General features: G+C 38.5%; 1 protein-coding gene across 2 annotated transcripts in view; it reads right to left on the minus strand.

The window, feature by feature from the left end:
* Positions 1-19,036, minus strand: part of LOC103468161 (carbonic anhydrase-related protein 10-like) — a 90,816-nt gene that overhangs the window by 26,305 nt on the left and 45,475 nt on the right. For both annotated transcript variants that reach the window (XM_008415047.3, XM_008415046.3), the window contains exon 3: positions 14,555-14,697. In XM_008415047.3, the coding sequence (XP_008413269.1) occupies positions 14,555-14,697 (143 nt within the window). The remainder of the gene's footprint in view (positions 1-14,554; positions 14,698-19,036) is intronic.

The raw sequence follows: 19,036 nt of genomic DNA on the forward strand, positions 1-19,036 counted from the left end.
ATCAGTATAAACATCTGAAAGCTAATGCAGAGCAGGGTGGTAGAGGTGTGGCATTCTGGAGACAGATGATCCGCCCTCTGACGTTTGGTCATCACTGCAGCTGCTCTGCAACACAGAGGCTGCAGAAAACAGTCAGGTGTTGCAAAGGCCTGATGTTAAATGGGCAATGTTACGTGTTTTTCAGGCACATCGGGCCATTTTCTAGCACAATTAAGTAACTGTTACCTTCAATTATTATAAAACGCTCTATCTATTAAATATAACATAAAATACATTTTGTCATTTCATAATTTAACGTCCTGAAATTTGGCCTCTGTCTCTTTAAGAAACTCCTGCTCTTTTTGAAACTCTGCCTTCAGGAAGTCATCACAACATGGCTCCTCTATTAACCCTTAAAAAACATCTTTACCAGCATTGAAAAATAGATCATATAATGAGCTCAGCAGACACACAGTTCCACCATAATGCAGGACAGTTCCCTGACCCTGCATTATAACATCATGTAAAGCTCAAAAAGTTGGTTTTACATAAAACTGTGCCTTTAAGACCTAATCCTCCCCAAGCTACTGCCGAGGAATATTTAGAGATCGGTAAAAGCAAAGGATTTGAATGCCATTACTTACAAATGTACGCTTTGTTGTTGATCACAGGAATCACGTTGTGAATAAAATGTTTACATGGCAGTTTTGCAAAATACGCTGATTTCAATACATCCAAAACAATCACCTCATTCTAGTGTCAAAACTTATCATGACATTGCCACGTTTCCATTAAGCAAATTTATTTTCAGACTTTCAATTTGCGGAATTATATGGTCAGTGGAAACGCAGCTATTGTAATGTGGTTAAAGGTTAAAAATGTCAAGGGGTGTGAACAGGTACTGACTGTACTTCCCTTCAAATCTTCACCTGGCTGCCTTTGAGTTAATATGTGCATGATTTCTCTTTTGTCTATAGTCACAGACTGAAGTATAACAAAGATTTCTTAGGATGACAGAAACCGGGAGTTGTATAATTCCTGCTGATTGGCCAAATGTGCAGCATTTGTCAGCTGGCTTACTGAAGTATTTACTATTATGGATGAAGTGAAGGACTCAGAGTGACACATGGTCAGATAACCTGGTATCATGCAGACTGTAATACATAAAGCTCAGGGTGTCCAGTTTTCTGTTTGACTCCTGGGTAAGGTGTCACAGTAATTTATAGATACACATCAGCATGTTTGCTCTTTATCCTTGATATCTTTTTTGCGACGCACTAACACATCCTTGCTGTGGAGATCTCCATCTCCCTCCTTTTCTCCTCAGCTCTTCCTCGAGCGTGTGCATGCAGGCCAGGACAGATGGCCGTGCAATGAGCTCTCACTCAGCAGATGCACACTAGCATTAATCATGAAATAAAATATTCAAATAGAGCTTTTAACTCTTGCGAGGCATGTGGGGCTTCCTGGAAGAAGTGGCTGATTATTCTCTCTTGATCATTTCAGATCAGCTGAACTTTTCATTTGAGTCTGATGTAAACAGCTCAGTTGAGGTAAGGTTGCATTATCAGCAAGACATTTGCCGTGAATAAAGTTTATTTATTTTTCATGACTATTATTTATTTATGCAATTTTTACCTTTGAGTAAGCAAAACAAAAATACACACAACGCTAAAAAAACAAAAAATATATATATAAAATAGAAAAAACTAAACAGAAATAGTCAATGGCAAGAACTCAGAGTGTAGACAAAAAAAAGTATGTATTGATAAGTGTCTAATAAATGCATAAGCTTATTATAGTTTCACTTTTTACAGGATCTCTTAAAAGAGCAATTAAACTAAAAAAATATCAAACATAAAATCCTGTATTTGTGGATAAACTAGGTTTTTGGGCATTTGTGGGAAAACGTTGTGTGAACATTTTGGATGAGTATTTATGAAGACTTTGCTCTACGGAGGAACTACAATCACTTTGTAGTATTTAGGAAATGTCAGAAACTAAATTAAAACCATTGTAAGCATCTTACCTGCATAATGTCTGTCAGGTTGGTGAGTAAACACCGACGGTAGAAATGAAAGCACTCCTCCACCAGGTTGTGCCAGGTGCGTCTCCGTGGAGTACGCCTGGCCTGGACTCAGAAAACGGGATAAGTGAAAATTCAGAGGAGGTTCATGGGTATACACATTTGCATATCTGGTTTCAGAAAACCAGGCAGCAGGAATCCTGAGTTGGTTCTTTTCTAGAGGAGCCTGTCGATGTTGGAACGCTAACCCTCTGCTGACATCTTCATCAGGGGGCTGATCAAACGGCAGCTAGATGTCTTATCATTAATATTTTCAAGCATTCCTGTTTTTTGCCACATCAATAATTTATCTCAGTAAACTTACACCCTGCACATTGCTCTTCTCAAATAGGACAAATTCTTTGTGCTGCACTCCAGTTTAACGGCAACAGGATGCTGCCAGGAAGGTTAGCGTGGCAGTTAAACGTTGAGGCCTTTGTGGCGGATGGGGATTTGTCACTCACCAAAACATAATGAGGTCATGACAAACTCTAGAGTTCAATCCTTAGTAGGTGTTTTTTTTATGTTATTATTATCACGAATAGCATAAATGTAGTTTTACTTACATTTTAAGTTAAAGCTGAGCTTTTTAGACATCATGATTTGGATGTTTGAGTCATTTAATTTCATTAAATGTTCCTTATTACCTAATGTGTTAATGCAGCAGTTATTAATATTTGGTTCAAATAAAAATCTCTCAACATCACAAGTGACAGTTTTCTACATGAGTTGGAGGATGGGACGTTTTTTCTGAGAATCGATCTCACCAGCCCCTGGGCGGGCTCTGCAGGGGCAGAAAAAGTAAAAAACATTTTATTCAGTTTTAGCAATAAGCTAGGATGCTAGCTTATTGCTAGCATCCTAGCAATAAGCTTACCACTCTCTCATAGTGGTAAGCATTCGGTCTCCACTTTGTCCCTGAAATGCCCATGCTGTAAAACATCTAGTAAGTATGCCTGTGAGCTTTACAATATCCAGTTATATGAAAGCTGAGCTGTCACCACAGGTGCTGTTGGCCTTTACTTTCTTACAATTTTGGAAATATAAAATAACACCTGCAGAGAGAATCTTCTTTCAGTTGAAGTTCATCACATTTTTTAGCTGGATGTTGAAAACGCTCATCTTTATCATTAAGATGAGCGTCGCAGGAGGACAACCTGTTGGTACTAGAATAAAAAGATGTTTGGAAAGAATTTTTCATTATCATCCACATAATTTGTTTTTGTTGGAAATATGCCAAAATGTTGTACTGCTGAGTTTTTGTTGGAACATGAAAGTCAGGTGTGAATATAAATGAACCTGCAGACCACAGTAAGTCAGTGTTGTGCTCTGGTTTGGATGGCTAATAAAATGCAGTTGTGATAAAAAACAAAACAAAAACAGAATTGAAGTACGGGCAAAAAATAAAAATAAAATGAAAAAAATAGCTGACTGTGCTGAAACCATCCCACACACGAAATCTATAAATACCCAGAAAACCTGGAAAATTTGGTTCAGTTGAGCCGGGAGCTCTGAGACAATCCCACACATTCCCCTGATAATTCCAGCCAGGCCGACTCAAAACACCAAAAACTCTGATCCACGGTGCAGTAAAGCAGCATGCAGCCTGCAGTCACACATCATGGTAAAGCTAATCAGACTACAGTGAAAAACCAGTGAAGCACAAGTCAGTGCAGGAACCCAGGAGGATTTTTAATTCCTGGTATTAAATGCTACTAAAATTCAAGTCCCTGATTTGAGCAAAGAGCAGAACCTCACTTTACTTTACTATGTGATTCTTAGGAAGTTCAGAGTATTATCCTTCACATGTTCTTACTTCCAATGGAACAAACACAACAGTGTGACCACAAAACCTTTTGAAGTTATGCAGAAAACCCTGGATGCATAACAGAATTCAAGGGTTTTGGTAATTGACTTGAACTCAAACATGATCACAAATGGAGAACCACATGGCTCAGAGTTCTTAATCTATTGATCAGTCACCGCAGTGATGGATCTTATTTAGTATTTTGAGACGGGTGTAAAGAAGCTCAGTTTTGCTGTTTTAAACAATCTCTCAAGTTCAAGCACGCTAAATAACAATATTAATTGTTAGCGATTTGTTAGACATAGCAAAGCAGCAGCAGTTTGCTATTGCTGACCGCAGCATGAGCAGAGCGAAACTATTACTGGAATGCAGGAGCACTGAGCTACGTTTAACCCCTAGCTATCTTAGTTTAGCTAGCGTTTAGCTTTTGAGGTAAACTGATATTTAACAAGTTTAAGGCTATTTTATATTGGTTAGTGAGAAGATGGGAAAGAAAAATATCCATAAAGCAGACCAGCTCACTTCACTGGACTGTCAGTAATTTAAATATTTATTGTATGAAATCTGAATAGTTTGAATTATTGATAGCTTCAGTCCTGTCTTGCTCTAAGGCCTGCTCTATTTGGAATAGTGTTAAGCCTAAACAATGGAAAGTCACAATTTCCAGCTCCAACAGATGTTGGGTGAAAGGTCCCAGTTTCATTCAGGAAAACCGTCTAGAGTCAGAGATGGTGATGGAAGAAAGCATCTTCTGTAGTGGTCTGTGTTGCAGTGGCTTTGACCAAGCTTTAAATCCACAAAGACACTTTGCATTATAGTCAGAGTTTTCCATGTTATGTTCTGCATTTAATGATGCATTCTTTACCTATCGTTCTGCATCGGTTCCACAGTAGTCCCCAGAGCAGTGCCAGACTTTTTTAAAACAGTCGCTGCCCAACAGATCACAGCAGAAGAGATTGAACTCTTCACAACAGATTAACAGATGATTTGCAGCTGCAAACACTGAAGGGTCTAAGCTTCAAGTAGTACACTTTTCTCTGTTCCTTCTTCTTGCAGACAGTTCAGCCTGTGTTTCAGCCTGCTGGAGGACTGAGGTATCCACTGCACACTCCCCCTCCACTTTTCACATGATGAAAATTGGTTTTGACACGTTTCTGTTACTCCTGAAATCCACATCCACATTGTTTTGTTGAGATTTGAGAGGAGATCATTATTTGTTTCACTGTTTTGAATCCAGAATGAGACATCAAGACCGTATCACAGAATCAACAACCTCCCAGGGCAGACATAGCAACTGCTGATTCCAAGGCTGACAGTCCCCACTGCCAAGAGAGAGAGAGGGCAGAGAGCTGACACACAGATCAGAAACTCAAGTTGTTTTTAAGGAATTGGCCATCAGCCATCTGACTCAAAGGAAGGCTCTCTACTGTCCTGCACCATAGACATAATATAAGAGTAGACCCCGCATTGGCTGCTCCGACGCAGGAAATACGGCGCCCATCTTGGAGCGGTATTTCACCTCTTACTTTGCTCAATCAAAACAGCAGAAGATGCCTCATCACTGAGGGATATTGTTGTTCGGATCGATGGACTATTGATGTGAGGGCTCCACAAACAACATTTCACAAGTAAGATGGACATATTATTGTGTATATTTTGTGATTGGAATATTACTTTACTGTATTTATGTCCATTGGCGAGATACCAGCTAACATTAGCTACAGTGCTTGGTGTAATACGGGGTTCAGCCCCTCTATGAAGGCTAACTGAGATTCCGTAAATCTAAAAAAATTAATTATTCTCTAACATTGACTAATATTATCTAACACAATAGCATACATTAGAAATGAAACAATATAACACATATCATAAAACTTATATTACGTGTTATAACATTCACCAGCAAAGTTTACACAGGTGGTAAAGACTATTATTTATATGTAATTCTCTCACTCTGTCAAAAGTAAGATACATCCCAAATCTTCCGTTTTTGTTTTGAAGGTTTCATAAAGACACAATGTGAGGAAGAAGAGGGAGATATCTATAAAGAGAGACGGATTCACTGCAGCACGGATGAATCTCACATCGGATTTTGGACTCAATCTCAGCTGCTGAATCTCTGAAGCTAGAACACGTCGGCTGAAAAACATATATATATATGTATATACATACATACATACATACATACATACATACATACATACATACATACATACATACATACATACATACATACATACATACATACATACATACATACATACAAACATGTATCCAATATATATTTTTTAGTATTAATCATTTATTTGTGTCATTATTAATCATTATTTATTTGTGTTTGTATAGTTATATAAATATGTATTGATATTACTAAATAATTTATTAAATAAATTATGAACGGCTGTGTGCTCTGTAATATGCTCATCATACATCAGTATCAGAATATTCCATTCCTATTCTATTGTTATAGCCACTAAGCATATTTAAATATGCTGAACTATGTGTTAAAAACATACTTAAAAAATACAAGTGTTTATAAATGTAGCTTTGATAGATGTTTGAATACGGTTTCCAGTAACAAAAAAGCGTGTTATGATCGATTAAATGCGCTGATACGTCATTGTACCTGCTGAACACATAACGCTGAGTGGAGCAGTCGACCTCTCCAAGATGGCCGCCCTAAATCTCGTCAGCGACAATAGGCGAGAGCGGTCCATGAGGCGTCTATTCTTATATTATGTCTATGTCCTGCACTCTCATTAGGAACTATGGGCACTGATCAGCTGAAGACTAGGGAGGCCTGTGTCCTTTTGTGTTGATTGATCACTTTTTACTCATTCATGGAGCATCCTTCATAGAGAAGGATGATCCTTAGCTCTGTCCATTAGGACTACAAATATGATAGAAAGCAGCTGAGAATGGTTATTGTATTTTAACATAAAACTGAAAGGAGGGACTGAAAACAAAAAGCTGAGTAATGCAGCCAGCTAATACCAGCTCTTCTCCTACCTGCTGACGTGGCTTCATGTCAGATAGTCCCTATCTATTCAATGTAGGTTCCAGGTTTACATGCAGTGTTACATGCAGTGGTGTCTGCTTTTCCACCTGTACCCCCAGGCTGCCTTTGGGACGTAACAGATGGAAGACTGATTTTCTGAAAGACTTTACACCTGCAGCTACACACAGCATGTTGACCTTTATGATCCAACATGTGCTACATCCAACAAGCACAGATAACCTGACAGAGAGAGAGACGTTGCTACCAAACTACATCTAGATACATTCAAATTATAACTGTTTTCTGAAGAATATTAAAACAGGGTTTAAAAAATGGTTCAATTTTCATTCAAAGCTTTATCAAATTCTGCTACCATCAAGAACTCAAGTCTTATTTTGTGATATTTATGTATGTAAGATAAATAAAAGGGTACAAAGATTCATCTTGAGTATTTTTCATCTACTGTAATCATTTAAAAATAGGAACATGGTGTTAATATTCTATATTGGTTTAGATTCTCAGTCATCCAGGAAATGTAACATCCTAAGAGTTTAATGAACAGAAGCCAAATGACTCCTGCTGTTTTTTTTCAAGAAACAAAGTTAAACTGTCAAAGTAAAGCTGAGACTGAACGCCCGTTTTTTACCTTGGTTCACAGAAGCACTGCAAGTATCCTCAAACAAAACAACTCCAATTGCGAGTCAATGTTTAATGTAGTAAGAGTTATTAATGTTTCAACCGCCAGATGTCTGGGAGCCAATAAAAACCACGGTGGAAACAAAGTATCAACTCTGCCAGGCCAGAGTAAAGAACTTTTAATGTTTGATGGAAGAACAACTAGTCTGGCTGAAGATATTCAGATTAGAAATGCAGAGGTGGTGTTGCATCTCCTCTTCCTAACCAGCACAGTATAAACTGATCTTTGCAGACAGGAAGCTGGAGCAGCAGAGGAAGAACATGTGAGCTCATTGTCTCTCTCCTGCTGTTTACTGTTTGAATCCTGCCAGTCGGCTGGCAAATCTTGGCCCAGGCATTCAGTCTGTCAAGCTGTCTCCCTGCACTGTAGTTCTCCTCTAAAATTCAAACACAACGGAACAAAAATTCCAACTAAAAAGGGCAAAGGAAGGAAGTTATTAACACAGCTAAAAAGATGTACAGTAATTATACTGCACATCTTTACAGTATAAAGATGTACAGTTCACACCTTGCAGAAGTGTGAATAACTCTTGAATTTTTTCCACATTTTGTTGTTTTCACAACCACAAACTTCAAAAGGTCATATTTTTTTGGTTTTTGGAGGCAGATGGACTCAACATTTTTGGATGGTTTTTAAATAAATGTGTCCCAAAATACGAAAAGTGCAGCATTTATTTACGCTCCTACAGCCCAAAATCCACTGTAATCCTTTCTTAAATTTTATTTTCCTAATTTGTAAGCAGAGTTTATATGGGCATATTAGTCTCAGTATAAATGTAACAGTTCTGCTTCTGGCCTCAGAAATCTGTTAGAGAACAACCAGCATGAAGACAAAAAGAAAAGCTTGGGAGAAGTTTAAAGCTGCGATAGGTTTCTATATATACACCACAAACGAGGTCCTGGAACACATCAGCAGTGATAGTAGGCTGCGTTTCCATTCACCATATAATTGTGCAAATTGTATAATGAAAATAAATTTGCTTAACGGAAACACGTCAATTAAAAAAAAGAGACATGGTTTCTGATAAAACGTTTTTGTGTTAGGATAAGATGGTTTTTCAGCTGCATCACAATTAGCGTTGTGCGGATTTGCAATGGAAACATGTTATTCGCATCGCACAAGTCATGTGATCAACAACCAGATGTTACTACTGGCAGAAACAACGAAGAAGAAGATAGGAAATGGGAGGAGGATGATGATGATGGATGTTTTACTTTTTTTACTTATCACATGATCAAACTTATTTACGTGTCATTTTAATTACGTTTCTTATTTAATGGAAACACTGGCGATTTTGAAATTGTGTTTTTCAACATTAGTAGAATATGAACAAAGTTTTGCGTACATTTGTAATGGAAACGCAGCTATTGAGAGTGAAGGTCATGATCAGATACTCTAATGGAGTGTGAATGTAGTTTTTGATAGTAGACACTTTTAAGGTTTACTTTGGAGAAAATGGAAGTTCAAAAGCAGAAGAAATCAGATGTAGAGTGTATTTAGTTTTAATTGTTATTTAGTCCTGAGTTATTAATGCATGTTCAGAGGATTTCATCTTTCCATGCAACAAAGAAAAAATAAACAACTTCCTGGGGAGAAGCTGATGGATGAATCATTCTAGCAACCTGAGAGTATCAAATGTTTTTCACCTCATACAACCTTTCTGAAGATGGAAGAGCAAAAAGCAGCAAATCAGTAGCACAATCATTCATGAGGCTTACATGGAGACAAGATGAGGGTGAGATCTTTGCTGCAGATTTAATGCAGATCATATTTTTAGTGGATGTTTGAAAAATCTGCCGGCTTAGCTTCTGAACAGATAAACTGCTGTCTGTAAGCAAGAGTGCAGACAAAATGATTCAGTTTGCTCTTGCAAATAAGAGTTGCATTTTGTGGGAAATAAAAAAATAGAGAACAAAAACAGTCACAATAATTAACAGAGACGATGAACTAAATGGGATGAGTTTGTTGTGTGATAGTTCTAAGAACGTTCCTGTTTAGAGTGGAGGCTGATAAAGGAGAGGATAAAGGTTCTGTGGAGATAAAACACTGTTTTAAATGTAATACAATTCCATCAGCTAAATGAGCTCAGGTAAGAGTATATGTACACAGTGTTAAAAACATGAAAGTAGAATTGTGGAACATTCATGTGAGTAAATATGGCCATTAACATCTATCATCTGTAGAATAATTATGATGAACAGAGAAGCTGGTCAGAGTGGATCTGGATAGAGTTAATCCACAACAATTCAGGAAGAAAACTTGTTTTTTTGTTTGTTTTTTTCTCGTCTTGCCCCTCCTGCTCCAGAAGAATTCTCATGCCCCAGGAAAACCTCACACTTTGAAGAACCCTGTTCATGTGTTCAAATGTCCCAAATCGATATTTAGACTCATAATGTATGTTTGTGCAGTTCTTTTCCTCTGACAATTGACAACAGCTTTCAATCAAACACATTTATTTTATAGCACATTTCAGCAACAAGGCAAACAAAGTGCTTTGCATCATAAAAACACAATCATGCAAAGTCATAAAAAAACACAATATAGTCAACAATTGGGAAAACCGGAAACAACATTACTTTTTGATGAGTGCCATCATCAAAATCATGAACACATATCAAATATTTTGGCCAATATGATTCTAAAGCAACTCTAAACAGGTGATATTTTAGCCTAGATTTAAAGGAATTCAGTGTTTCAGCTGTTTTACAGTTTTCTGGAAATTTGTTCCAGATTTGTGGTGTATAGAAGTTGAATGCTGCTTCTCCATGTTTGGTTCTGGTTCTGGGGATGCAGAGCAGAACCAGAACCAGAAGACCTGGGAGGTCTGGAAGGTTGATACATCAGCAGTAGAACTTTGATGTATTGTGGTGCTAAAACGTTCAGTGATTTATAAACTAACAGTATTTTAAAGTCTGTTCTTTCAGTGAAGGACTGTAGAACTGGGTGATGTTCTCCATCTTCCTGGTTTTAATCAGAACACCAGCAGCAGCGTTCTGGATCAGCTGCAGCCTGAGGCTTGATTTCTTAGTCAGACCTGTGAAGACACTGCTGTAGTAATTAATGCGACTAAAGATAAATGCCTGGATGAGTTTCTCTAGATCTTGTTGGGACATTAGTCATCTAATCCTGGAAATATTCTTCAGGTGACAGAAGGCCGACTTTGTAACTGTTTTTATGTGGCTCTGAAGAGTTCATTACCACACATAGATTTCAGCCTGTAATAAGTGAAGCTGTGTGGAATCTGAATCATTCCTCTTTAGGTCCAAAGATAATAACTTCAGTTTTGTTTCTGTTGAGCTGGAGAAACAACTATTCGTTTCATTTTAATTTTACATCAAGTATTTTAACACATATTTTACCTCAAGTTTGTAATAAAATATTTCTGCATAGTGTGAGTCACGGAAACAATTTTCTGTATGCACATGTATAAAGTTCTGGCCATATTCAAACAACATGAGGCGCATTAAAATTGATGCATTTTCATTATAAATTAGACCAAACAGAGAACAGCTCCCTGGATTTGCATAGAACTCCACGTACATGAGCTCCGGTATAGCATCTCAGTAAACCAGATATTTCATTAGCCCAGCTGACCTACATTCTCTGCTGGTTTGGATTAGAGAGGCTCGACCTTCTGCTGTCGCTCTTGTGATTTCATGCTATCTTGTGTGAACAACTGCAGCCACAGCAGCCATGATGAGTCGCTCATGCTGCTTTCTGAGAACACAGTGAAGTTCAGGCCTGTGATACTTTAGAGCCCTCATCACAACAAGATGAGCTGTTAGAAACAAAGACCTGCTTAATGAGGTGTTCGTCAGAAGTGGTCTATAATTAACTCGTTACTGTGGACAAAATGGCTTTCATTCAGCCAAATTTGAAGCAAATAAAAAGGTCTTATTACTATCAGTACAAATATCATGCTTCCCTACGTTTCTGGAATGCTTAAATCAAGAGAAATAATAATAATTAAAATCTATATTTTTTTACAATTCCTGAATTTAGTTTGATTTTATTATGTTTCAGAAGTGGACTAAATTTCAAATGACTGGATGCGCCAGGTGGCCATCTGGACGCCAGCTGATTTTTCTCCACCACTATGATGTTTATTATTCGGCTTGAAGTTGTTTCAGGTGAGTACATCGGCTCTGTGCAGAGCGAGCTGCTGGTACCAAAGGAAAAATAAAGTTCATCTGTCTTCTTCACTGGAGCTGCATGACAAACTTTTGTGTTCCTCTGTGATTTGTTTTGGAGTAATTTTTTCAAGTTGAGCTATGATTCACACAAACATTCTGCATGAGTTCAAGTTTAAAGCAGTGCTGGATTTGTTCTGTATGGATGTGTATCAAACGGACAACTTTTGTACAATAACACCCTCAATTATTACTGTATTGTCACATAGCTATTAGTATATGGTTTGTAGGATTGTTCAGATTGTTTTTTGCCATTTTAAAAATTTGCTTTAGCAGCGATTGATACTTTTAGAAAGGATAAGTCGTTATCCTGTTGTTCTAACTACTGCAATTTATTTCATTTACATGCAAGTGCATTTTTAATCATTCCATAATCAGTGAAATCTATTGCTCTGTGAAATACAATTTTGTGGAGCAACTCAGACCAAACAATCTAAAATGGTTCTGTAGTAATATCTTCAGTAATACTCAGTTTTTTATGATTGTTTGCATCTCACTAAAGAAAGGCAGCAAATTTTGAAATGAATCACATTCTGAGAAATAGCTTGTTATTTAAGTTGGAGGTAGATTCATTCCCAGGTCCTAATTTTTCATTCTGACACAAATAAAAGGCAACATTATTAACATATAAAATTTATATTCAAAGGTTCAACACAATAGATTGGAGTAAATGACAATTTCCTGCCTTTCTGTGAAATTATTATGCTTCTCTAAGGATGTTTAGTTTAGTTTTACAGTTGCTAATGTTGCATTTGATCAATTTTGGAAGAAAAACCAAGTTAGAAAAACTGCTCTGTTGTTTAAATTATTCTTTAGGCATTTTTCCATAAATTTTCCGTTTTCAGTACCAAGTAGGTGATATATCTGCTGTAAAAATGATCTTCTTTTAAATTGTTGCTGTTATGGTATTAGCAGCTGCATGTCGGTGTAGAAAGCAAGATGGTCTTCAGTTTAGCCCCATTCCTTCTGTATGAAACGTGAGTGAATGACAAAACTTCCTCCTGTGTATCTATTGAGCTAACCGGTAATAAACCTTCAATGTGAAGGAATGATTGAGATGTTGATGATTTATTAGCTTTGTAATGGCCTGATAATTCGTCCATTCTTTGAAAGCAGTCTTTCAGTTGTCTGGTCATCATTGTGAAAGCAAAGTAAACTGTTACTTCACATAGCTACTGCTGATTATGAGACAATAAAATCTGTTCACTCATTCATTTATCTGAGGCTGGTTGTCAAGGGAACAGCCTCCCTTCCTCCAGCTAGAAGAGGGGTTGTTCCTCCTAAACGCACTCTTCAGGGTGACTTCATTATTAATCAAAGTCGTCCTGAAGCACAACAGAATTCCTAAATGGCATTTCTTCTAAAACAACATCCGCATACTCCAAGAAGTCTGGGTAATCTGAAGTGCTGTGTGGAGGTGTAGAATACTGCATGTTTTAGTATCGATACGATGCACGGCCATTATCACCAACACCGGTCCTGTATCAGCTATTTTACCCTTTATGGCCTAAATTTAAAATATCCGCCTGGATATGTTTGCTTATTTTAATTGTATGAATTTCTTTAAATGTCCTCTAAGTAAATACATTTGCCCATTTACCCAACTGTGCCTTTCAATGTCTAATTTATTTTCACAATTTACTGTCGATTAAAAGAGAGCCCTTCAGATTAATTTCACTCCCTGCTAAGGGGGGGATCCTTTAACAAAATTGTGTCATGGATCTAAACAAAATAAATCAAAGTTTATAGGTGTCTAAGCTGAAGCTGAAGTATTGATACTACCACACTAGTATCGATCTAAATCAGATTCCCTACTAAGTAGGGAAAACAGATTCTAATTGCTAATTGTTCATTGGCACCAAATTAGAATCTTCCTTCGGGAATCTTGAAACCACAAATAGTCAACAGTTTTACTCTGTGGAAAGAACTCCAACTTAGAGGCAGTCAGCCGTGAGTTTCTCAACACCTAAATACGTGGTCCACTCCAGAAAATGAGAGGCTGGGTACCACAGTCTAAACCGCATGCAGAAGTTATCCCTAATACACCTCACTGGCTCTGTTCCACCCAGAGAGGTAATGTTCCATGTCCCTTCAGCCTGATCCGTACTGGAAATCAGAACGGACGCTATGAAGGACTTGGCTGTGAGCCTTCTCGAAAAAACTTTCACAACAGTCATCATCAAGAGGAAGTACTCACATTTTTAATGGACAGGACAATAAAAAGAAAAGAAAACTACCATAAGTAGCTTCAAAATGTCATTTTCAACAAGAAAATAGAGAGTCTTTGTCTTCTTCATAGAGGAATTTATGTCATATAGTTACAATGGATTCCTCTGAAAAAGACTAAATGCCTCTGGATTATGGTGCAGTCAAACAGACCGCACATGAGGACACAGCTGAAGCTTTGGTTAGACACTATTTTTAATGAAGACAGTAGCTGTGCTTCCATTGACCAGATTGTTACACAATTTGATATTTTTTATTTGCTTAATGGAAACACCAATTAAAAAGAAACATTTGTTTTGTTGATCAAACGTTTTGGTGCTGGGATGAGGAATGTTTATTATGTGCACAAACTTATTCAGGTGTGATTTTAATTGCGTTTCCTATAAAATAGAAACACCAGAGTTGCACTTTTTTTTTTTTTTTTTTTACATTAGCAAAATATAGACAACGTTTTGTGTATGTTAGTAAAGGAAATACAGCTAGTGATTGGTTCTATTTTGAACTGCTGTGGTAAATTATGGCCAGCAGCTGGTTGAGAACAAACACTCCTCACACTTCACACTCAGTATTTCATGAGTTCTTCCATCCTTACCTTTCGTCCTCCTGTGTTCAGCCTCAGAGGGGTCAGGTGAGGGTCAAAGATCATGTGAGTGGTTTCTATGTCAATGGGGGACTGTCTCTTCCCGATGGCACACAAGTTCCAGGCCGAGTTGACCAGGCCCCAGAAGGACGGAACTAGTGAAGAATGAGAGGGAGACAGAAATAGAGATACATTTTCATTTCAGGTAAATCCAAACAGAAAGAACAGAGAAACTCAATTATGATATGATTGGAGAAAACAGGAAGCTGAGATCTTAATTTACTGAAATCCAATAAAAATAATAACAGTAACAGACAAACTATTGCTAGTTGCTCATCCATGGGATTAAATTATTTTTACTTTCCCCATCTGAGTGTCTGTGCTGCAGCACATTCAGCTTGAGATGAGATCAGATGTGCCGGGTGCCAAGGCTGTGCTGGAATCCATGTAGGTTTGCATTAATATAGAAAGAACTGAGTGGGAGTTGTAACCATTTTTACACCTAGTGTGTGAAGATGCAACAGAGCAGACCAAAACATTAGCTTAGTAAGGCAGGAAGGAGGAAGGCTTTCAAGAGATAGCAGAAATGAAGGACAGATGACAAAAACAGAATTTAGAACCATTTTTTAAAACCATTTTATGAACAAAACTGGAAAATGCTAAATTTGCAACTAGACATGTCTGCTAATAATAGGCTAAATCAGCAGTTTGCAAAAGATATTATCTTGCATTTTTGATAGTCAGCCATTCCTTACCCTTCATATTGTTTAACTTGTCCTAGCAGAAGAGTGGAAGGATTAAGCCTACCTAGTCTGACTGTTGGTCCACATACTTTACATCTGAATTAATGGAACTGTTGAAGCAGAAGATCAGCTGGAAAATGAGGCTCACTCATCACTGACCTCCTGGGCAGCAAAACCAGAGACAAGAGGCCAGACCCAACCAGTAGAGACATATTTGAACTTTGACATAATAGTTGTCTGACTGAACTGTAATAACAACTATCCATTGTTTGAACCTGCTTCTGTCACAATGTGATTTGTTGAGGACCCAAGTGCAGAGGCTTTCAGTGGAACAGAGTGACTTTAATGAAGAATAAACAATAGGAGACTGACAGAGATTATCGCTGGGAGAACAGGCAGCTCAAAAATAACAACCACAGAGCAACTAGCAAGTAAAGGTAACGAGAAGGAGGCAGAGAAAAACAGAGACCAGAGAACTAGGCATGCACAGAGGGGAGGTGGATAAGGAGGACATGGGGAACAGGTGAGGAAATCAGGTGATAAGTAACACCTGTTCCTGGCAGGCTGAAGGGACCAGAGGAAGGGAAACAAATGAACACAAATGGAGTTAAACAAAGGAAGGGAAACACCAATCTAATTTCACATACACAAATAAAAGGTAAGCAGTCAAAGAAGCTGAAGACACAAAGGAATAAACAATATGAAAGGATCCAAGTAAGTAAAAACCAAACGATCAAAACTGAAACACTCGACAATCATAGCTGCTAATCGCTGCAGGGATGTGAGAGGTGCGGGGCTTATCTCCATCAGTGAATTGGGCGAGAGGTGGGGTACACCCTGGAAAGGTCACCAGTCAGGACTAACAACCACACACACACACACACACACACGCACACGCACACACGCACACACACACACACACACACACACGCACGCACACACACACACACACACGCAGACACACACACATGCAGACATACACAGACACACACATAAGGGCAATTCAGAGAATTCAATTAAATGAACTGTATCTGTACAGCGCCAAAGCTCTTCACACTACATTCAGTCAGTCACCCATTCACACACACACACACACACACACACACTGCTCTCAGGCTGACTGGCTCAGAGCAGTGAGGCTGCCGAGCAATGGGCTCACCATTCCACGCGCAAGTCACACCAACCAATCAATCAATCAATCAATCAATCAATCAATCAATCAATCAATCAATCAATCAATCAATCAATCAATCAATCAATTTTATTTGGGTAGCACATTTCAGCAACAAGGCATTTCAAAATGCTTTACAGAATAAAAATATAAAAACACCATAAATACATCATACAGTGTTTATTTATTTATAAATTAATTTATTGAGTATTTATTGAGACACCAACAACAAACATAATCAATACTCATCAAATATGTTGATCAATGTTTCATTTATGTTTCTAAAGCAGCTCCAACTAGTTTGTTTTTTATTCCTGATTTAAAGGAACTCAGTGTTTCGGCTGTTTTGCAGTTTTCTGGAAGTTTGTTCCAGTACTGTGGTGCATATAAACTAAATGCTGCTTCTCCATATTTGGTTCTGGTTCTGGAAATGTGAGCAGAATCAGAACCAGAAGACCTGAGCGGTTGATACAACAGCATCAGATCTTTAATGTGTTGTGGTGCTAAACCGTTCAGTGATTTATAAACTAACAGTATGTTAAATTCTGTTCTCTGAGCTTGAAAATACCAGTGATTCTTCAAGCACAGTTTGAAAACCACAGATACAGAGGGTTTAGTGAATATCAGTTTCATAGACTGTGACTGCTTTCTGCCACCAAGTGATCCCCTGCTAAAGTGTGCACACCAACTTGAATCATAAAACCTTGGATGGGCATGTTTGAATAACAGCTTAGCTAAATGCAGCCAGATGTGCAGCTCCACGCGTTTTGCCCAGCAGAAGAGAAGAGGATGATCACATGCAGAGTTCAAACTCACACAACGGGCATGACTTCACCAAAGCCACTGAAATTCAGATTTGCACAACCACAACACACACCTACACACGCAAACACACACACGCACACACACACGCACGCACACACACATGCATCCACGCATACAAACACACGCACACACGCAGACACATGCACACACACACACACACACACACACCCACATGTGCACCCCTACACACACACACACACACGCACACTCCCCCCCACACACACACGCGCACACACACACACACACACACACACGCACACACACACACACACACACACACGCACACACCTACACACACACACACACACGCACACGCACACACACACACACACTTCAAGCTGATCACTTGATAAACTATCATGATGTTTGTCAGAGGGAGGCTTAATGACGGCTCAGAGTGTGAAGCAGCTGTCATTTTTATAAAGAAAGAAAAGCAGAGCCTCCTGAGCTGAGACTGGCCAGAGTTTGTAGAGCCTCACTGATGTAAACTTATGTCCTGTAAAAGTTACATAGTTATTTTTCTGCATATGTTTTAATAATCATACATGATCTTTTACAATTGGAAGCTAAAAGAACCCAGCAGCAGCACTCAGCCCCCCTCCACCCCGCCCCTCTCCCTGCAGCCTCTCATCCCTCTATGTCTGGATTGTTTTGTAGAGTGGAGTGACAGATGTGGCAGCCCTGAACCCTGCTCAGCACACAGCCGTATGTCAACACACTGTCATATCTCCCCAGCTGTGTATGCGTGTGTGTGTGCATGTGTGTGCATGTGTGTGTCCGCATGTTCAGGGCTGAAGACTACCCTGCCTGTCAGGATACACACCAAACAACAAATAGAGGCCAGTCTTTGCAGTTGCAGAAACTAAATAAACATTCCAAACAGACCTAGTCAAAAGATTTTTGAAGAGTTGACATGTTCAGAGTTGATGTCTTCTTTCTAACTTCTGTAAGATTCTCTGACATGTTGGATACTAATGCCTGACATACGTCTTTACTAACAGTGAACCATTCTTCCTCTTTCAGTGCATGAGGTTGTTTTTAGCTTTTTGGCTTCTTCTCCTCCTGACCAGTCGAGGTAAGATCAGGAGTTTCCTCACCATTAATCAAATATTTTTAGTGTTCAGGGGATTATTCACAAAGAATACTAAGACTAAAAGTAACTCCAGTAACAACACTGTAGGAAAATGTCTCTCACACACTGCTGTCATGTCTGGACGGCATGGACAACATTGGGCTCACTGTTTCTGTAAATCAGCGCTCAGCATTTACTGACTGTTTATTTTCTGTCTCCCCTGGCTGCTGCCTGTTCTCTGGGGAGACAAACTGTTATCAGTGGGCCTCTGCTTTCATAACAAGACGTGTTAAAATGTTCAGGAGATCAGAATTATGGGCTTGACTTTACATGCAAAGCTCAATCCATTCAGTTTATTGACGATTTATGTTTTATCTACCACTGAAGGTTTCTTTTTAAGAGATGGATTCTTTTTTAATCAGTTGTGGGTAAAACCCTTCATTTCAGATTTTCGTCCTTTTAGGCAGCAATAGTTCTGGCCTTGTAACTCTTCCTGAGAAGTATTTTTTGCAACTGTATTTTTATTGATAAATCATAAACTCTGATTTTAAAGGGCCACTCTTCAGAAGATTCATAGCTGCTCCATGTTTTCTCATGGATCATACCTTTTACTCTGGTTCTCCAGAGTCTCACAGCCTTATGATATGTTGTACTTTACTCTGCTGGTCTAATCAGGCCAAGAG

Source organism: Poecilia reticulata, chromosome 8 (assembly GCF_904066995.2).
Source record: "Poecilia reticulata chromosome 8, P_reticulata-male-v2, whole genome shotgun sequence".
In the NCBI taxonomy this organism is placed as follows: domain Eukaryota; kingdom Metazoa; phylum Chordata; class Actinopteri; order Cyprinodontiformes; family Poeciliidae; genus Poecilia; species Poecilia reticulata.